We start from the raw sequence: 18,024 nt of genomic DNA, 5'->3' as shown, positions 1-18,024 counted from the left end.
AGAGGCGAAAAGTGCTAAGATGCCTCATCATTAAGGGATTGTCATTAAACTGCACTGTGCAGTATTACTTGTTTGTTTATGCGATACAGCAATGGAACAACCAGTGAGCACAACGTTCCTAATTGAAAGTCATCGACCTGATGTCAGAATGTGATGTGTTACTGTGTTTAAACCGTGTTTGAGTTTTGTCTGTGCTTCCAAACTCACTGAACTGAGAGGTGACCTGAGCTTCAGAGAAAAGAGTATCTAGGTTCACTGTTCTTTTAAAGTGCTTCTCTAAAATGCTCTGGATGGTCTGTGCTTCCTCTGGTTTCCTGACACGGCCAGCCAACAGCATGTAGCCTGAAAGACAGACCAATTTGTATAGAAAATTGTATGTAAATAAAGAATTGACACATTTCTGATATTTAGTATTACAAAAATGTATGTCACTGTATGTTACCGTCATCAGCCAGATGCTGTAGCCAATCACGGGAAGAGTCATTCTGCTCCTCCAGCCTATAGCGTTCAGCCCAGCGGAACAGGTCTCTTAAAGTGATGAAACCATGTTTCCCAGCAAACACACTGGATCCACTACGTAAAGACTGACACATACAAATACACTCAATAAATGAGGTTCTCTAGAGCACATGTAACAGAATATACTTAAAGAGCCTATAAAATCCCTCCTTTTAGCAGTATGCTAGCATACAGATTTATTCAAAGCTAATAGACATGGTCTAAAAGCCATAAAACATTTTGATTTCATGGGGTCTTTAAATGACATTCTTCACAAATCTTGACAAAACACTATAAAAAGCATCATGAACTCCTAGAGTGATGGGGGTGTTTTTGGTGAGACTTTACAAAGCAGGCCTAAATCTTGGGACACTGTTGCTGCATTAGACCACATGTTTGAGATACAAACCTGGAGGTTCTGCATAACTTTGATGAGTTTGGAGCAATAGGAAGGGGGCAGACTGCAGCGCTGATGGAGAATGTTCTCCAGCTCTGAACTGGGCAGCTCGTTAAAATGAAGCTCCACAAAACGATTCCTGAATGCTCGGGACAGAACCTACATGACACATGGGTTAGAACCCAAGTGATCTTTAGATATCATTTAGATACACATAGTATATACTGCAGCAATAGTAGCATGGTAGTATGCAATTTTGAACAGCTAATGCACCTTTCTGCCCCCGTAAAGCCCAGGAGGATTCTGAGTGGCAAAGAGCATGAATCTGGGGTGGGCTTGGACCACTTCTTGTGTCTCAGAAATGAAGAGCTCTCTGTTGTCATCCAGCAATCTATTGAGGGCCTCGAGCACATCAGTCGGGGCAAGGTTCAATTCATCCAGAATGATCCAATAGCCTTTCCGCATTGCATCGATAAGCACGCCTTTAGGAGAAAAAACATATATGTTGTTTGCATAAAATCTTGACATATATTTATATACAGAGGCTAAAATCTACTATTCAACTTCACATAATCAGTTAGGATGTCCTGATATAATTTTTTTTAAGAACGAGTATGAGTAACTATACTTACTTTTTCGTACAAGCCGATACCTGTTTTTTTGTTTTATTTTTATCAACTGTTTATTTAAACTTTATAATCAAAATGGTGCCTAAATAAATAAATTAATTAATTAAAACTTTAATCAAATGAAAACATAACAATTTATTTCAACATATTGTATTATGTTTATCAAATCAAGTGCTTTTATACAGAACCTCACATCACAATCCAAAATTGGAATTATATTTTATCAAATAAAATGCTGCATATCAGAGCACCAAAGATGTGAGATGTTGCTTAAATATGATACAATTACTATTGATTCATTATTATTAGTATTAGTGTTACAGTGAATATTTCATAACACTACAGTAGTGATCCATTTCTGTATTACTCTTTTCCATTTAAATTGAGCTTTTATTTCAGCAGAGCTTCTATTTTGAAGTGTTTGTGTGTTATGATGGTAGCTTCTCAATATGGAAAAGCCAGTCACTATGTGATTTAAAGTGATTATTAAACTGCAAAAGGCTGCTATTGAATTAAATAAATATGTAGCCTGTATGCGCTCTGTTCACTGTCATATGCTACAGAGAGATGTAATGCTCATGATGGTGTTTTCCTTGTTTGAGCCAAGGAGCTCTAAAAAGGTATGAGCACTTTGTTTCTTTATATCTGAACAACACCGGCTCCACACATTCACAAGCACTCACATTTTAAGTGCACAGCACATGCAAACTATATATATAAATAATCTCACTAGGAAATAGTGTGATATTATTAGTGTACTGAATGTTTATGTAATGACATTTGTGCATCAGATGGTATCGTTTTTTGTAATCGGAGCATGAGCGTGGTATCAGACCCAATTCCGAAACCAGTATTGGGACATTCCTAATAATCAGGGGTAACAAAATGTCATCTGACATGGCAGTAATAGCTTGGAATAAATATCATTGGCAAGAGGGACACAAGTGGCACAAAATCTAACGCCTGTTGCACACAGCATGTTGAAGCAGTACGTGAGGAGCACCGAGGCAGTGTGTCAGGACAACTTTGCAGTAAACGACGCAAGTGCTTTTACACTGGCAGTGTTCCTGCTGCAGAAACTGCTGGGCTTTACACAGAAAATAAAGTTATAAAAAGGTTATCGTGGTGAGCTATGGATAATTATTAATAACTTCATCGTCCTGAAATCGTATATTACATGCTGGTGTCACCTAATGTAGTCTTGTAAGATTCTTTCATGTTGTGACAGCCGATACAACTCTATTCATTTCAAACAATGGAATGGGGAAGAGGGAAGATGATGCAACTTTGAATGTTGTTTTGTACAACAGAGGACGGTTTGGTCACTCAGTTCTGTTTCATTCCTCTTGACCGCCAGAGGTGGTGCTTGGCACAAGTGGGATAATCGCAGTGCCAGCCAGATAGGTCAAGAAAATGTATCAACAAAGTCATGTCATGATGCAGATCGAGCCGCAAGTATAACATCAAGAGCAGCACGGTGCTCAGCCTCTCTTAAATTCTCGCTATATGATAAGTAGTTGTCTTCTCCTGCGCTGTTCAATACAGCATATTTGAGTTGTAAGGATTTGAACTCTCAAGATGTGGCAGCTCACTATGCACCATCATCAGAACGCATTTAGAGATTTTACATTCAACACCAAGTGGTGACCCAACTCAGTACTGAAAATTTCTGTATAAAAGGGGAAACAAAATAGTTTAAATTCAAAATGGTTTCTGGAATCTAGATGGTTTTATGCTCTCGGCAAACAATAATTCACAGCACAAAACACATTGTGGTCATCACAGACCATGACTATTCTCATAGCAAATGACCTCTTATTTAATACTGAATGTAGATTGGGCCTACTTTCTCTTACCTCACATAGTTTTGTTAATTGTTTTTAAGGATAAGTGCATGTCACATAGCTTCTACTTGGTTACAGATTTTTATTTCAGGCCTTTGATTTCAACAAAATATATGGGAAGCATTTTGATAAGCCTATTTATTTAAAATTTACACAATTTTATAGTTAGTTTCATTTTATTAGTTGCATTAGCATTATTATTTCCCTGCTGTGCGTGCCCTTATCAGGACAGATTTAAAAGCTAATTTTGAGTCTCGACACACCAGAACCAGAAACACAGAGCAAAACTACAATTATGCATATGTAAGCCCGTTCTAAAGACTCTTTACCTTCTTTGAAGGTAAGTTTGCCATGCTCATCAGATGAATAGCAGCCAATGTACTCCTGGATATCTGTGTGCTCATGGTTGTTGATTCTCACACACTGGTTTCCTGTGGCAGCTGCAAGCCATTTTATTAGACTCGTCTTTCCTACAGATGTTTCCCCCTGGATGAGCACTGGATGGATCCTAACAACACAAACAATTTACAACAACAAGGGTAAGAATCTACAGGACATAGCAAAAAACTTGAGTTAAGACATGAAAATGAAACTGAAAAGAGCTGAGGTGCCTAACGATGGATGAAGATACTGATGAGAAATTTCTGTAAAATTGAAATGGCCTTCATTCACATCCCCAACCTCTTGTGTTTGTTTCTGAAAAATATTTGCTAATTTATGATTTTAGCTCCCAATAATGGTGTAATATGCTCCATTTAACAAATTTTACCATGTTTAAGTCATCCCATAATCAATGCAGAAAATTGATTAAAAAAAATAAAAAAGGTTTGCAGGTTCCATCAAGACCTAATATAGTAAAGAATTGTTTTTTTGTGCGATTACACCAGATATTTTGAGATATAGAAGGCTATTGATGATCATGTGATCTGGTATGAAAAGGCGGATGTCTTGAAATTCACCCTCATTATTGACAGCAAAGATCAATCGATAATGTAGTCTAAAAAAATAGTCTGTCAATTGGCACCTAAATAAAAGGGGGTCAAATTTACATTAGCTTTCACCTCTTTTATCTCTTATGATAGTTACACACTATCCCACCCACCCACAGATATACAGAGAGATGCTCCATAAGTTATTTGTATTGACAGGGTGATTGATCTACGGAACGACACAGGGGACATATAAGGGGTGGATTTTCCTACCCGGCGGACACCACCCGTGATAAATCTTTAAGGTTGAGTCTGACGGAAGGTGTGAGGATGTAACTGGGGTCCACTGCAGGCTCCATGTCTCCTTGACTCAGCCAGTACTCCTCCATCTGTAAACACACGCGGTCCTTTGGCTGAGGAATTGACTGAAGAGGTAAACATAGAAAGAGTAAATGATCGAAGATGGATCTCTATGAGAGCTGAGGATATTTTGTCAAACACTTCAAACAATCAAACAATTTCTTACTTGTATACAATTCAGTCATTCAAACTAAAACTACAAAATCAATGGTCACTGGAACAAAGTATCTCATTAAATTGTGAAAAGCTTACCTGTTTCAGACATTTCACATTTCCTCCTAGTATGAACTGACACACCAGTTTCTGCACAATGGGATGAGAGCTGCGATCCAGTTGAGTGAGAAAACTCAGGCAGAAACCCTGCAAATAATATCTCCATAATTATACTTAGAATATCTTGGTTTTCATTTCTGTTTTGATACCCGAAGTCAAATTTTAAAACACACTTAACAGAATTGATGTTTCCCATGTTCTTAAAAATCTTTTGAGCTAGTCTTACAAATGTAGAAAATTTGTTTTGTAGACAAATATAAATTGCGCCTATATATAATTTTCTTTAAAAATAAATTGAGTATACATGGAACTACATCAAAATTGTTTAAAATGCATCCCAGAATGTAGCTCAAGAAGAGAATGCCAAGAGTGTGCAGAACTGTAATCAAGGCAAAGGGTGTCTAATTTGAAGTAGCTAAAATATAAGCTAGCTTTGTGCAAGATGTGATGCATAATAGACAAGTAAAAAGATAGATGTTTTCAAGAACTAAATACTGCCAGACAAAGTAATTTGGCAAGGTAGCTCTACCCAGGTCAGATTTACCATACTATTTGTATGTTAAAATCAACAGAAAATGTAAATTCAATATTGCTAAATGTAACTACACTTCACACTTACAGATGCTGGTCATATAATTAGAATATCAACAAAAAGTTGATTTATTTCAGTAATTCCATTCAAAAAGTGAAACTTGGATATTATATTCATTCATTACACACATACTGATATATTTCAAATGTTTATTTCATTTAATTGTGATGATTAAAACTGACAACTAATGAAAATCCCAAATTCAGTATCTCAGAAAATTTGAATATTGTATAATCACTATGTTTCTGACTCTAAAGATACTAACAGTTAGAGTAAAGCATAAAGTATGATGAGGACAATTCTATTACCTCATAAAGGGAGCGTTGGATGTTGTAGCAGGGGTCAGATGCCACATACTTCAGAGCTCGGCAGAGAGTACGCAAGCTGTAGTGGGGCTTGTGACCTGTACCACCTACTAGCCGAGTGTTAGCCTCCTTACGAACAGCCAAATAAAAACTGGGGACCAAAGCAGGGAAGAAATAAATAGAAAAAGTATAGCCTAGAATAACACTGGCTATGGATGCAACCGTGGTTCAGTGAATCCCGAATGACTGCCAGAGACGGTGCTATAGTAGTGGATGACAAATACCAACAAAGTCACGAGGAATTACTCACCCAAAAAACACAAGGATTATTGTCCGATCACAGCAGAGCTCACATCATGGGATGAGGCAACGATGACATTGTAAAATAACGTGAAGGTACAAGGAGAGGACCAGAAGGCTGCAGAACAGGTGTCAGTATTGGAAACATTCCTGAAGGCATTCCACGAAGCAGAAACAGCCCTGATAGAATGGCAAGTGACTGCCCCAAGCAAAGGTTGCTGAGGATACTTGTATGCCATGGCAATAAACTTAACAACCCACGATAACATTTTGGATAGAGGGAAACTCTTCTTTACACCACAATAACAAACAAACAACTGATCAGATTGTCTGAACTGCACAGTAGCCTCTACATAACACTAAAGCTCACACAGGACACAAGAACAGAAAACGTCTCTCAGTTTTGGATTTAAGAACTGGTGGCTGCAAATAACACAGATCAATGGACTGATTAATAAACTGTTGAAGGAGCACCTTAGGAAGGAAAGTCAGGTTGGGCCAGAGGTTGACACCAGTGCCCTCTGGCTTACACCTCATGTAGGACTGACGGACAATGCATGAAGCTCACTAACTATTTTTGCAGAAGCAACAGTCAAAGCAGCTTTCAATGACTTCCAATTCCAACAAAATTAGAAGCAGGAGAAACCAGGGGTCTGGACAGCCACCGTGGTGCTAACAGAAGCACCCCGTGTCTGCCTTGAGTAAGTGCACAAGCACAAGGTGGCCTACCAGCACCGGAAAGAAGTGCTTTAAAGCCAGAAAAACCATATGCATCTCCACTGGTCTATAGATTTGGCCTCCGACCACCGATGCCTCAATGATTCCAAACTGCACCAAACCCGTGATTTATGCGTCGTTGTCATCACCTCCTAAATGGAGGGAACAATGCATAGCGGTACACCTGCTGTCAAAAAGGCTCGTAAGCTCACTGCCAAAGGGGATGCAACGGTGAGACACTACAATCTGTCGACGACGATGATGGGATGGGTCCAACTGAAGGCTGTTGTTCCACACTTGCAGGGGTCGCAGGTAAAACAGCCCCAGGGAACAACAGGAGTGGCTGCCATCAGCATCCCGATCAACCTCAGTAACACCCCATACTGGAGAGATGTGCCCAGACGAAACTGAAGTTTCATGATGTCCGCCGTCCAGTTTTGAAACAAAGGGGCACGCATATTGACCGACTTGATTGTCATTCAGATGTACGTGTTTGACTGCATAAGAGATGGAGAACTCTTTTCCCCATTCACTGAGAGGCCCAAACTGGCGACATTACCCAGCAGCAGCTTGGTCTCTTGTCTGAGCACATAGTAACCAGTCATTCAAGTACAGTAGGTTCTGCTGCCCCTGGGACCATACGGGGGAAAGGGCAGCCTTCATGCACCTTGTGACCAATTGAGGTGCTAGGGAAAGGCCAAAAGGGCAGAACCCTGAGTCTGGTTCCTGAAACTGAACCGTAGGAACTTCCTGTGATGCACTGCAATCGGAATATGAAAATTACATCGAGAGAGAGGTTCTGAATGAACTGGGTCTACCACCACAGTCGGAATGAGAACCAAAAACCTTTGGGGGACAGCGTCGAAACTGCAGAGTATATCTGTTGAGTAGTGTCGTCAAGACCCAAGGGTCCAACACTGTGCCTTCCCAATAACTCAGATGATGTACCGAAAAGAGTCAGACCACCGGCCCAAACATCTTAGGCCTTGAAGGTTTGGCCTTTCAAGGTTGTGGGGGAGGGGGCAAAGACACGGCCCCCCTGAGGTACGGCGGGGGTAGGACTACCATGTGGACGAGGCATGTGACCATAATCAGAGCCAAGAAGTCTCTGCTGGGTCTGAGGTTGGTTGGGGGGAATATGACGGAAGCATGGCTGCATATGCGCGTAATGATGAGCAGGTACTGTTGTCATTCTGAAGTAAGGAGCATGCTGCACCTGTGTAAGCTGTTGGGTGGTCACAGACATCTGCATACACATTTCCAAGACTGCAGAGACGTCTGGACCAAAAAGATTACCGGGGATAATGGGTAGGTCCCATCAGGGTTTTCTAACAGTCCTCTGGCAATCTGGCTTGAGCAATCCACACCTGACACAAGCAGTCAGATGCGTTGCCGTGAGAGAGCCCAATTCTCGTGTCACATGTCCCATGGCCAGCAAGGCCAAAGACTGTGAAACAGAGGGATCCAATTCCACAGACTCCAAAGAGCTTGAGGCAGCAAGAATCAATTGGCAGATTGTGTGCTCAGCACGAGTGATGTAGGCAACCGACTCGTATGCTTTTATTAGAAAGGAATCTGTGGTCACAATGGGTACTTGGGCATCAAACATTCTCCTGAAGTCCTTCTTCTGTTGACACTACCAGCGTGGTGACCGGCTGTTCAAACTCTGGAATATTTTGCACGCCAGTGAACTCTGCTTCAGGAATTGAAGCCAAAATGCATACAGTCTTGGAACGCATTTTGGTTGTACCTGGTCCCTTAAGGGCATTTGAAAATTCTGCTACAAAGTCCTTACACGCAGCCATAGCAAAGGCATAGCAAGGTGAGCTACTGCCATCTGAAGCACCTCCAATGTGTCATCCACTGGAGGTGGAACAGTCCCTAAAGAATGATGTGAGCCTTCACCAGTCACCAGCTATTGTGGACCCCACTGGCATGCCCTACAAATGATCAAGCTCAGCAGCTTGTGTGTCAAGACAGTCTTGAAAATGTGTGTCAGAAGCATACGCATACCCATACATAGCATCAAGGTGGGGGCAGTGAGAAGGGTAAGGAGAACCAGTAGTTTCTTCATTTGATGAACGGGAACAAGTGTCCTCAGTAGAACCAAAAGTAGCAGGAGATGGAAAGTCTGTTGGCTGAAGGGCCTGCAGAAGACATTTCACCTCCGTCATATCTGAAGAAAGGCCACCAAACTTCTTTGACAACAGGTGCCCTGCCAAATGGCTGCATTTAGCAGCAGTAGAAATGGATTTGTAAGCCATAAGTACTGTGTTAACAGTAATAAGTAGCACCCTTCGGATAGAACCGCAAGGAAAATTGCTAAATATGCAAATATACTACTACCTCCAGGAGAACTATGAAAAATATGACTAAATATGGATATATACTACTACCTCTGGATGAACCGCGAAGGGCAGTGTAGATGGAGTGCACTGGCTCCGAGTTACAGGCAAAAAAAAAACACAGTTAGGTCTGACAGGCTTAAGTGAAAGAAAACAAAAACATATGGGTGTGAGACCCGCGATAAATTCAAAACTCCCTCAAATAACTCAGTAACTAACCCAATAGCGCAGATGACACCACTACTATAGCACTGTCTCTGGCAGTCAGGAGGAATGATACAGAACTAAATGAATACTAAAATGTGCCATCCGTAACTAAGAACTAACTGTGTGTTACTTTGGATAACATCTATCAAGCAATATTGGTTTGGTTCATCAACATGACCTCTCTAAGGGTTCAAAAGCCCTTTGCCCTTTTAACAAGTCTTTGTTATTGAAGAAAGTCAGCTTGTTGATATATGGCTAATGATGGAGAATCATTTAGGAGCTGTGCACAAACCTGATGATTCCATGGATGATCCCTCTGGTCAGGTTAAGGCCTTTGAGGTAGTCTGAGACCAGGATTCGTAAATCACTCTCACTCTCCAGCTCCTCCACATACAACTCTGTAAACCTGACACATAAACACAAACACATTACCTTCACAAAAACACGTACATATGTTTGAAACATGCAATGATGGAGAAATGCTAAGAGGTAAAACAACCTGCTCACCTGTTCCTAATACCCAGTGGCAGGTTCCTCTTGCCTACATCAGTGGCTGGGTTCATGCAGGCAAACAAACGGAAGTCTGGGTGACGAACCAGAGGCTCTACAAAGAATGGCAACATAAACACAGAAAATTACCCCAGAATAAACTTTTGAAACAAATGTACAAAACGAAAATGCATAAACCATGAATAATTTGCAATATACATGGTCATGTGCAGTATACCTAGTATGAAGCTCAACAGCTACTTTAGCCATTTCAACAATACATTGATGCTGTCAACTCAATGACCTGAAAGGAATGGCTGAAATTTCATGAATGAATGAATGAATGAATTTTACATATTGTGAATGTAACCATTATTTGTCACCTATGAGAATTTTGTTTCAAAATGTTTTACAGTATGCTCACTAGAATCCTCAAAGCTAAAGTGTGTAATTTCTGCGACAATAGTGCCACCAAACAGAGTTTTTCAAAACAGAGTCCAGAAAACTCTCTCCATCTGCCATTGGTTATACAAACAGATAGTCCCCCCATAAAGTCTCAAACAATGTTGCTGTGTTGGGAGGCTAAAACAAAAAGAGGACATCATAGTGCCAAAGAGTTACACTTTTAGGTAAAATCAACCTTTAAATGGCTTACATTTGACGCTGCATAACAAATAATTTTATCATCGGTTACATCGGTGACGTATTGTTTTATACGTGTTGCTGTGTTGTCCTTTTTGTTTCTTTCCCTCCCTGTTTCCCTCTCTTTCTCTTTCTCCTGTCTCCACTTCACACAGGATTGGACCAGCCAGGATTAATCTCTACAGGCGGAGCTCTGCTGAACTCCCGATTTCCTGTTGTTCCCATTGCTGTTGTTAAAACCTTGTTGTGCTAAGAGTGTTTGTTGTAGTGTGCTGCTGTTTGTTTGTTTGCTTGCCTGTTGTTGTGACTGTTAAAAATAATATTGTTGTTTGTGTTGATAGCTGACCAACCTTATTTTTTTTTTGTAAGGGGGGATTCCATTGGGGTGAGTCTTGCTCCAGAAATAGAGCAGCCTGTTACAGCATTGGTGGTGTTTCCTGACGAGGCTCTACGAGGGAATGTGCGATGTCCCAGTGCACAATGTGGTCGCACAGATTCATTACTAAAAAAGGCATACGAGTCTGTTGCCTACATAACTCATGCAGAAAACACAATCTGTCAGTTACTTCTTGCTGCTACCAGTACTCTAGAATCAGCAAATGTTGATCCCTCAATTTCACAGTTTCTGCAAACAGCTCTTTTTGCAATGGGCCATGTAATCCGCAAGCTGGGTAGTCTACCTGAGGACAGTAAGAAAACTTTGAGCGATCTACCATTCGTTCCTGGACATCTTTTTGGTCCTAATGTTCCGGAACTGTTGGAAAAGAGGGTAAAGCTGTCTGAGGCCACTCGTCAACTGACACAGGTACAGCGCAACCCTACCTTTAGGATGCCAGCAGTTCAGACCCAAAATCGCTATGCCACACCGGAGCAATATATCCGCCAGCATGGTACACCTCAGTCACAGCCCCCTCAGAGTTTTTCGGCCACCTCATCAACATTTGCCAGGAGTACACCGTCAGCGCCCCCCGCGACAACTAAACTTCGCACACATAAAGCCTGAGACACTGAGGCCGGCGGTTGATTGTTTTCAATAGAACAGATAGAGTACTGGAGGACCAACACAGCAGACCCTTGGGTTTTGACAACTCTGAGCAGGGGATATACTCTACAGTTTCGACGCTGGTCTCCCAGATATCCAAATCCTTCTTTTCTTCCAAAAATCCTTCTTCCTCGGTTCATAAACCAGCACAATGAACTGGCCTCTTTTCAGACTTCTACAAGGTCTGATTCAAGTGCTCAACATTTGTGTCCTGTTCATGCCTTGAAGTGTTATGTGGACACTACTGCTCAATTTAGACAGTCAGACCAGTTATTTGTCTGCTATGGTGGTGTGAAGGAAGGTGCTCCAGTGTCGAAGCAGAGGTTGTCAAACTGGATAGTGGAACCTATTACACTGGCTTACAAGGCAACCATTGCCCCGGGGGCTAACTTCCCATTCCACTAGGGCCATCTCATCTTCATGGGCTGTTTTAGAGGAGTTTCATTGGCAGACATCTGCACTGCCGCTACCTGGGCTTCTCCATGCACGTTTGCCAGGTTTTATAAAGGTCAAAATGCTATAAAATGCTCATCATGCCGTGAGTTCTGCAGTTCTTCAGGAGCGGCCTTAATTTTTCATCAGGTCAGTGGCATTCCTCATGACTATGTTGGTACGGGTCATCCAGTAGTGTTTACACTGCCTCTGGCGGTCAATAGTAATGAAACAGAACGTTAGTTACACATGTAACTGTGGTTCTGTGAATTCCGGATGTCTGCCAGAGCGCTTGGTCACTCGGAATGCGCGAGAAAGGTGTACCGAGGCAGAGTGCTGAGCGACTGTGGTTTATAACCCCCAGGGCTCAGCATACGTCACTACGTGACTTTGTTGGTGTATTCTCTCAACCTATCTGGCTGGCGCTGCGATAATCCAGTAGTGTTTACACTGTCTCTGGCGGTCATCCGGAATTCACAGAACCATTGTTACATGTGTAACTAATGTTTTGGCTTATGCTCACCCCTTAAGTTGTTGCTTCCACTGTGGTGTTTTTAAATAAAAAAATCACAAAAGGCCTTAATTTTGTGTTCCAGTTTTATGTTGCGACCTCATTCTAGACTGGGTCATAACACATCGAAGAAATTACGCACATCAGCTTGAAGCTGGGCACCACCATGGTTTGAACCGATACTTTTACACTTACAGTCTACATATTATGTGGATTTTATATATTATACCACTGCCCCCAAAATGGACATTATTTTAATGCATCATGAAATTGACTCACCAGTGTCGCCACGGTCCAGCAGCACTAGTGACTCAGCGCTGCCCTCCAGTAATCCACTCAAACATTCCAGAGTCTCTGCTGCAGCCAGATTAATCTCATCCAGCAGGATCCACTCTCCTTTCTTCACAGCCTGAGCTAAAGTCCCCTGTACAGGTACACACAATACTTCAGCCATGACAGGTACAATTCAGGTAATTCACTGCTATTCAAGGTTTAAAAAGAGAAGTGGAAATGATTATGAAGGAAATGAGAGAACAGAAAGGAAGAGATGGAGTTAGAATGGGAGAAGGGGTGAGAATTACCTCCACAAAAGCAAACACCATAGCAGATTCACAGGCACGAATCTGTTCCTGTGTCTGGCTGAGCTTGAGAGCCAGAGCTTCCCACTGCTCCAGCAGCAAGGCTGCTATGAGACAAACACAAACAAAAAGACAGAAAATTCAAACATTTTTAAAATTTTAAAGACCCCAAAAACTGGCATGATGAGTGCAGTTTTCATTTGTGTTGATGTATTTCTTATTTAACCAGGAAGCTGTGGCAGGACATTGAAATGCTCATACTTTACTTTTAAATAGCCAATATGGATTAGATTGCATCACAGCCATGAACATGATTTTCTACTTATTTTGCTAGTCACTGGCAGGTGGTATTAGTGGGAGGGGCATAATCATTCTAGCGAGTACTTGACTGGACAAAAGTCTGTGTAGTATAAGATGTGTCATTCATATTTTTCATTCATTTTCTCGAAAGAGAAAGACGAAACATCTTAAAATGCGTATTTCTGGTCATTTTGATATTATGTTGTCTTTAAGGTACAGATAAGATAAGTGACCTTAAGATGAATGGTCTGAATTACCATTGGGTTTATCTTGTAGTTCCTTGGTTAGTGCTGATTTGCAGACATGGTCCATGAGCTTCAGAAGATCTTGCCAACGCTTGCCTCTGAAGCAAGTCTGGACGTGGCCCAGGAAAGTCAGGTTCTGCTTTCGTGAGTATGTTTGAGAAAAGAGGTCCTCAAATGCCTCCCGCAAGGGCAAAAGGATCAGCTTATGGTCCACTGGTTTATACCTTCAACAATCACCAACCAAGTTTAGCAATGGTGCCCACACAACAACATTCAATATAAATTTTCCTCAACAAAAAAAACTGAATTAAAGCTTGTTGTTCTTTTAGCTTATAAATGACTGAAAGAAACTTCTCTACTCACCCTCCAAGCAGATCAGCAGTGTCGCTCTGTTGGTTCATGTTGATCACTCTGAGTTTATGTCCTTTAGAAGTTGAGTAGAACAGGAAGTAAATAGTGAAGCACATAAGCGCATTGAGATAAGTGTTAAACCTACTAAGTCAGTGTGTTCAGGTGTTACCTGTCATTCCAGCCAGGTACTGCACAGTGGAGGTCTTTCCTGTGCCAGTCTCCCCAACCAACAGCACAGGCTCTCCTTTAGTCGCACACACTGAAAGCTGCTCCAGAAGAACGGAAGAGGGGCGCGTGGCAGCAAATGTTTGTCTTTCTCTGTGAGGCAAACACACACAAATGAATAACTCTCTCACTTCGTCAACTCGAGACAGCACGTAGCATTGTAGCCATTTGTATGCTAGTGTCCTCCTAAAAGTTGACAAATTCAACCTTTACTGAATATACGCACACACATTTAAAATGTAGACTCTCTTTCATGGAAACCGGACTCTTCAATACGTAATGCCCAAACTTCCTGTTTCAATGGGAAATACGTCAACATAGGAAAGAAACTCTACTCATTTTCAAATAATTTCGTTACTATTTCTTCAGATACAGCACATCTATACAGACCAATCATACTAGCCTAACATTAATATTCAATATTAAATAGTATTACTTCAGGAAATTAAGGATTTAAAATCTCATTGCCTTTGTAAGCGCCACTGCTCAGTGCATCAGATCATGTGCACCAACCACTAGGCCATGGCTCCAAAAACATGTTAAGTGCAGAGAAATTCCAAAACCAATACTTTAACACTGTGCATCTGTCTGGAAAGGCATACTCCAATAATCAATATTTTGAACATTTTGTTTATAACCATCAGAACCATTGGACGTATGAAGTCCTGTCTGCCACATTTCCCTCTCATATGCTCAAGGCTCTTGTATTTCCCATCTTAAATAGCACAGTTACAAATCAATTATGTGTTGATTCAATTTCTCAGCAGGGAGCCCTTTGCCTATGGGTCATTGCAGACACAACTAGGCTGGCAGTGACACCATTTGTAACAGAGCAGATTGAAAGAGAAAATAACAGACAGAGAAAGAGATATATACAGTTGAGTGCATATGTTTGCATTCCCCTTTGCAGAATCTGCTAGATGTTTATCATTTAAAAAATAAAAGGCATCATAAAAATAGCATTTTGCTTTTTAAAATGGGAATGGGTTCATTTATGCAGTCTTACATGTTGAGTCGCACGACGTCGCTCTGCTTGCGGAGTAACATTGCACGACCCACTGCCACCTCGAGCTCTGTCACAGTGATAGCAGGCAGGTACATCTGGCAGAAGTGCTGGGCCTGAAACATCAATGAAGGAATTATGTTGCTTTTGAATGTGCAGTATTAAAGCAGTTTATGGATTCTAAATGTATATATAATATTACACTGCAATTACAAGACATCACATTGTAATTACATGTATAAGAGGCATAGTAATAGTTTGTCTCAGTAGACCGATATCACTTTGGGGCATTCAGAAATTAGCACACAACCAACAGCGCTTTTAAATATTTTAGATGCTCATATGAAGTATTAAAATGTTTGTGAAGATAATTTATGTATAGGAGAACTGATATACGAGACCATTAGTCAGCTTTATTACAGAATTTGTGGGGTAACTTTCCCACCTTCTCTCTGGATATGTTGAGCTTGCTACCAATGATCTCCGCCATCTTCAGTCTGTTCTCGGATTTGGAGAGCATTGCAGTAAAACAATCCAGAGCCTGAAGAAAACAAAAACATTACTTGGAGCTTTATTATTACACATCATTTTCAATATTAGTGCTTTTTTTCCTCAACATTTAAAAAACATTATCTCTATCGCATAATCCATCAATAAGAAAGAATATGTCTCAATCTGTTTCAAAGAAAAATAAGTACAGTGACACGATAGCAATGGTTACTACATCCCCCAAAGCAACTCACCTCCAGGAAAACATTCTGTGCTGTGGAAGCAGATGAGCAGTCAAAGTCTAAACAGATTCGGTCGCACCATTTCAGCAAGTCCCTGTTCATTAGATATAAAAAAAGAAAGCCAACAACACATTACCTATCATGCATTTGCCAGCACAACATTAAGGGCAAAATGAAACACTATTCACCTTGAATCAGATTTGTGTTTGAATATATAACAGGGTACATAATAAGGGACGTTTTACATACAGGTGAAACTCGAAAATTAGAATATCGTGCAAAAGTTCATTAATTTCAGTAATTCAACTTAAATGGTGAAACTAATATATTATATAGACTCATTACAAGCAAAGTAAGATATTTCAAGCCTTTATTTGATATAATTTTGATGATTATGACTTACAGCTTATGAAAACCCCAAATTCAGAATCTCAGAAAATTAGAATATTACATGAAATCAATAAAAAAAAAAAGGATTTTAAATACAGAAATGTCGGCCCTCTGAAAAGTATAATCATGCATATGTACTCAGTACTTGGTTTGGGCCCCTTCTGCATTAATTACTGCCTCAATGTGGCATGGCATGGATGCTATCAGCCTGTGGTACTGCTGAGGTGTTATGGAAGACCAAGATGCTTCAATAGCGGCCTTCAGCTCTTCTGCATTGTTTGGTCTCATGTCTCTCATCTTTCTCTTGGCAATGCCCCACAGATTCTCTATGGGGTTCAGGTCAGGTGAGTTTGCTGGCCAATCAAGCACAGTAATACCATGGTCATTGAACCAGGTTTTGGTACTTTTGGCAGTGTGGGCAGGTGCCAAGTCCTGCTGGAAAATGAAGTCAGCATCTCCATAAAGCTTGTCTGCTGAAGGAAGCATGAAGTGCTCTAAAATGTCACGGTAGACGGCTCCGTTGACTCTGGACTTAATAAAGCACAGTGGACCAACACCAGCCGATGACATGGCTCCCCAAACCAACACAGACTGTGGAAACTTCACACTGGACTTCAAGCATCTTGGATTGTGTGCCTCTCCATTCTTCCTCCAGACTCTGGGACCTTGGTTTCCAAATGAGATGCAAAATTTGCTCTCATCAGAAAAGAGGACTTTGGACCACTGAGCAACAGACCAGTTCTTTTTTTCTTTAGCCCAGGTAAGACGTTTGACATTTGAAGCCCATGTCCAGGACCCGTCTGTGTGTGGTGGCTCTTGATGCAGTAACTCCAGCCTCAGTCCACTCCTTGTGAAGCTCCCCCACACATTTGAATGGCCTTTTCCTGACAATCCTCTCCAGGCTACGGTCATCCCTGCTGCTTGTGCACCTTTTTCTTCCACACTTTTCCCTTCCACTTAACTTTCTATTAATGTGCTTTGATACAGCACTTTCAGAACATCCAACTTCTTTTGCAATTACCTTTTGAGGCTTTCCCTCCTTATGGAGGGTGTCAATGATGGTTTTCTGCACAACTGTCAGGTCAGCAGTCTTCCCCATGATTGTGAATTCAACTGAACCAGACTGAGAGACAATTTAAAGGCTCAGGAACCCTTTGCAGGTGTTTAGCTGATTAGAGTGTGACACTTTGAGCCTACAATACTGAACCTTTTCACAATAATCTAATTTTCTGAGATTCTGAATTTGGGGTTTTCATAAGCTGTAAGCCATAAACATCTAAATTATATCAAATAAAGGCTTGAAATATCTTACTTTGCTTGTAATGAGTCTATATAATATATTAGTTTCACCTTTTAAGTTGAATTACTGAAATTAATGAACTTTTGCATGATATTCTAATTTTTCGAGTTTCACCTGTATACAGTGCATGTATATGTATATATACACATTTATATACAGTCCTGTGCAAAAGTCTTAGGCACATAAGATTTTTTCTGAAACATTTGCTTTAACAGGGTTATTTATATCTTCAGATTTATTGTCAACAGGAAATCTGAATTTTATATTTCAAAACATTCCTTTTGAAAATAGAAGTAGAACAACGAGTCCAACAACAGATGGTATGACCCCCAAAGAGCCCGGATCTTGGGCGGAGATTACAAGAAGAGACAGAAGCAATAGAGACTAAA

The 18,024-nt window shown here is 40.8% G+C and overlaps 1 protein-coding gene across 1 annotated transcript in view; it reads right to left on the bottom strand.

The window, feature by feature from the left end:
• Positions 1 to 18,024, bottom strand: part of mdn1 (midasin AAA ATPase 1) — a 78,568-nt gene that overhangs the window by 53,425 nt on the left and 7,119 nt on the right. Inside the window, exons 11-28 of the mRNA XM_052096058.1 lie at positions 15,958 to 16,039; positions 15,660 to 15,755; positions 15,218 to 15,330; positions 14,156 to 14,304; positions 13,999 to 14,059; positions 13,648 to 13,859; positions 13,094 to 13,197; positions 12,792 to 12,936; positions 9,904 to 10,000; positions 9,689 to 9,802; positions 5,831 to 5,978; positions 4,910 to 5,017; positions 4,571 to 4,722; positions 3,698 to 3,876; positions 1,169 to 1,377; positions 908 to 1,054; positions 443 to 584; positions 208 to 342 (exon numbers count right to left, since the gene is read on the bottom strand). Coding sequence (XP_051952018.1) covers positions 208 to 342; positions 443 to 584; positions 908 to 1,054; positions 1,169 to 1,377; positions 3,698 to 3,876; positions 4,571 to 4,722; positions 4,910 to 5,017; positions 5,831 to 5,978; positions 9,689 to 9,802; positions 9,904 to 10,000; positions 12,792 to 12,936; positions 13,094 to 13,197; positions 13,648 to 13,859; positions 13,999 to 14,059; positions 14,156 to 14,304; positions 15,218 to 15,330; positions 15,660 to 15,755; positions 15,958 to 16,039 — 2,393 coding nt within the window. The remainder of the gene's footprint in view (positions 1 to 207; positions 343 to 442; positions 585 to 907; positions 1,055 to 1,168; positions 1,378 to 3,697; positions 3,877 to 4,570; positions 4,723 to 4,909; positions 5,018 to 5,830; positions 5,979 to 9,688; positions 9,803 to 9,903; positions 10,001 to 12,791; positions 12,937 to 13,093; positions 13,198 to 13,647; positions 13,860 to 13,998; positions 14,060 to 14,155; positions 14,305 to 15,217; positions 15,331 to 15,659; positions 15,756 to 15,957; positions 16,040 to 18,024) is intronic.

This window comes from Xyrauchen texanus, chromosome 28 (genome assembly GCF_025860055.1).
Source record: "Xyrauchen texanus isolate HMW12.3.18 chromosome 28, RBS_HiC_50CHRs, whole genome shotgun sequence".
NCBI lineage: Eukaryota > Metazoa > Chordata > Actinopteri > Cypriniformes > Catostomidae > Xyrauchen > Xyrauchen texanus.
The sequence above is the reverse complement of the archived record's forward strand: the minus strand, read 5'-3'. Positions and strand labels throughout refer to the sequence as shown.